The following is a 1,463-nucleotide window of genomic DNA, read 5'->3' on the forward strand; positions in this document are numbered from 1 at the left end:
CCTCCATGTACATACTTACAGGGACTCTGCTAGCAAATGATCCCCTTAGTTATATTTAGTGGTTTTTACTTTCATGCACCATCTGACTGTAAATACCATTTAGAAATTCATATCTGTGCTTTCCTAAGGTGTTTTTATTCTTATTTTTGCAGATACAGTATATACAAATATACCTCCATTGCCCTGGTGTCTGTGGGGATATTTATTTGCACTTTCATGTCAGCAAAGCAGGTGGTAAGAATCAGCTCACAAATCATTTATATTCACTACTTGCCATTGGGGCCCAATTACCAGGCAATTACTACTAATAAAATAAATTAAAATGCATATGTAACACAAGGATTCAAGTCTCTGAAAGAGAAGAGTGGGGGAAATGGATAACATAAATGTTTCCCTTGTATCTCGGCACTTTGCATGTAGTTCTGGTCCCTGTACCTAGTGTATTTTCTTATTTCATAGACTTCCCAGTCCAGCTTGAGCAAGAATGATGGATTCCAGGCATTTGCATGGTGGTTACTAGGCAAGTACAGTAATTACAATAAAGCTAATTGCCTCTGCAGTCGTGTTCGCTGAGTTTTCTCCTAAGGGACATATTTCTCGGCAAGAAGCTTCAGCTAAACGAATTATGCCATGGAAGAGAAGGGCACCTGGGATCATATATCTCTGAACTTTAGTGTCCAAGAAATGATAAAAAGAAAAGGTCCTTGTTTGTGTTGGCATGAACATGGCAGTATGTTCTACAATCTGGATCCATGTTTTCTTGGTTGCCACTGGTATAGAGAGACAAGTGTGTGTCTGTTTGCCCATCGCACTCTGAGAGCAGTGCCTGGAGTGCCATTCATTTCTGCATGATCTGTCTACTAGTTGAAGCTTCTGTAAAAGAAGGGCACATTAGAGCAATCGACTCATTTTCAAGGGACCCATTTCTACATCTTAGGTTTATTTTCTTCATAGGTTAGCTGTTCCACATGGCAGTGTTCCCAAACCTGACTGATCATCACAATCTCCTGGGGAACTTTTAAAAATACAAATGTCTTTTTGTGGAATTAATTAGACAACCCCTGTAGAGCTTTGTTCTCACGTTGTCTGATATGGAGGTGAAACTCTTTCCAGGTGCTTTCAGTGATAACAACAGATTGAGATGGACGAAGTGGAAGAGAAATAGCAATGAAAGACCTATGTTTTCCTGGCTTCTTGGCTTTGAACTTTGTCCCTTTAGATTGCTGTTCTTAACATAAAAAGATCTTTATGAGCTATTAGAAAAATACTTTATCCAATGAGCAAAATTTGCGAAGGACATGAACATACAATTCATGGGAAAAATTAACATCCAATAATTTTATGTTCAGCTTCACTATTCTAGTAATCAAAGAAATGCAAATAGTAACCAAAATGTAATACTTTGTTATTTTTGGCCTATCATATTGGCAAGATAATAAATGATTATTCTCATTGCTGCTGAG

General features: G+C 37.9%; 1 protein-coding gene across 1 annotated transcript in view; it reads left to right on the forward strand.

Moving 5' to 3' along the window:
* Nucleotides 1–1,463, forward strand: part of SLC35B4 (solute carrier family 35 (UDP-xylose/UDP-N-acetylglucosamine transporter), member B4) — a 24,200-nt gene that overhangs the window by 14,459 nt on the left and 8,278 nt on the right. The window contains exons 5-6 of the mRNA XM_008592025.1: nt 153–234; nt 460–520. Of these exons, the coding sequence (XP_008590247.1) occupies nt 153–234; nt 460–520 (143 nt within the window). The remainder of the gene's footprint in view (nt 1–152; nt 235–459; nt 521–1,463) is intronic.

Source organism: Galeopterus variegatus, unplaced genomic scaffold (genome assembly GCF_000696425.1).
Source record: "Galeopterus variegatus unplaced genomic scaffold, G_variegatus-3.0.2 Scaffold7514, whole genome shotgun sequence".
Taxonomy (NCBI): domain Eukaryota; kingdom Metazoa; phylum Chordata; class Mammalia; order Dermoptera; family Cynocephalidae; genus Galeopterus; species Galeopterus variegatus.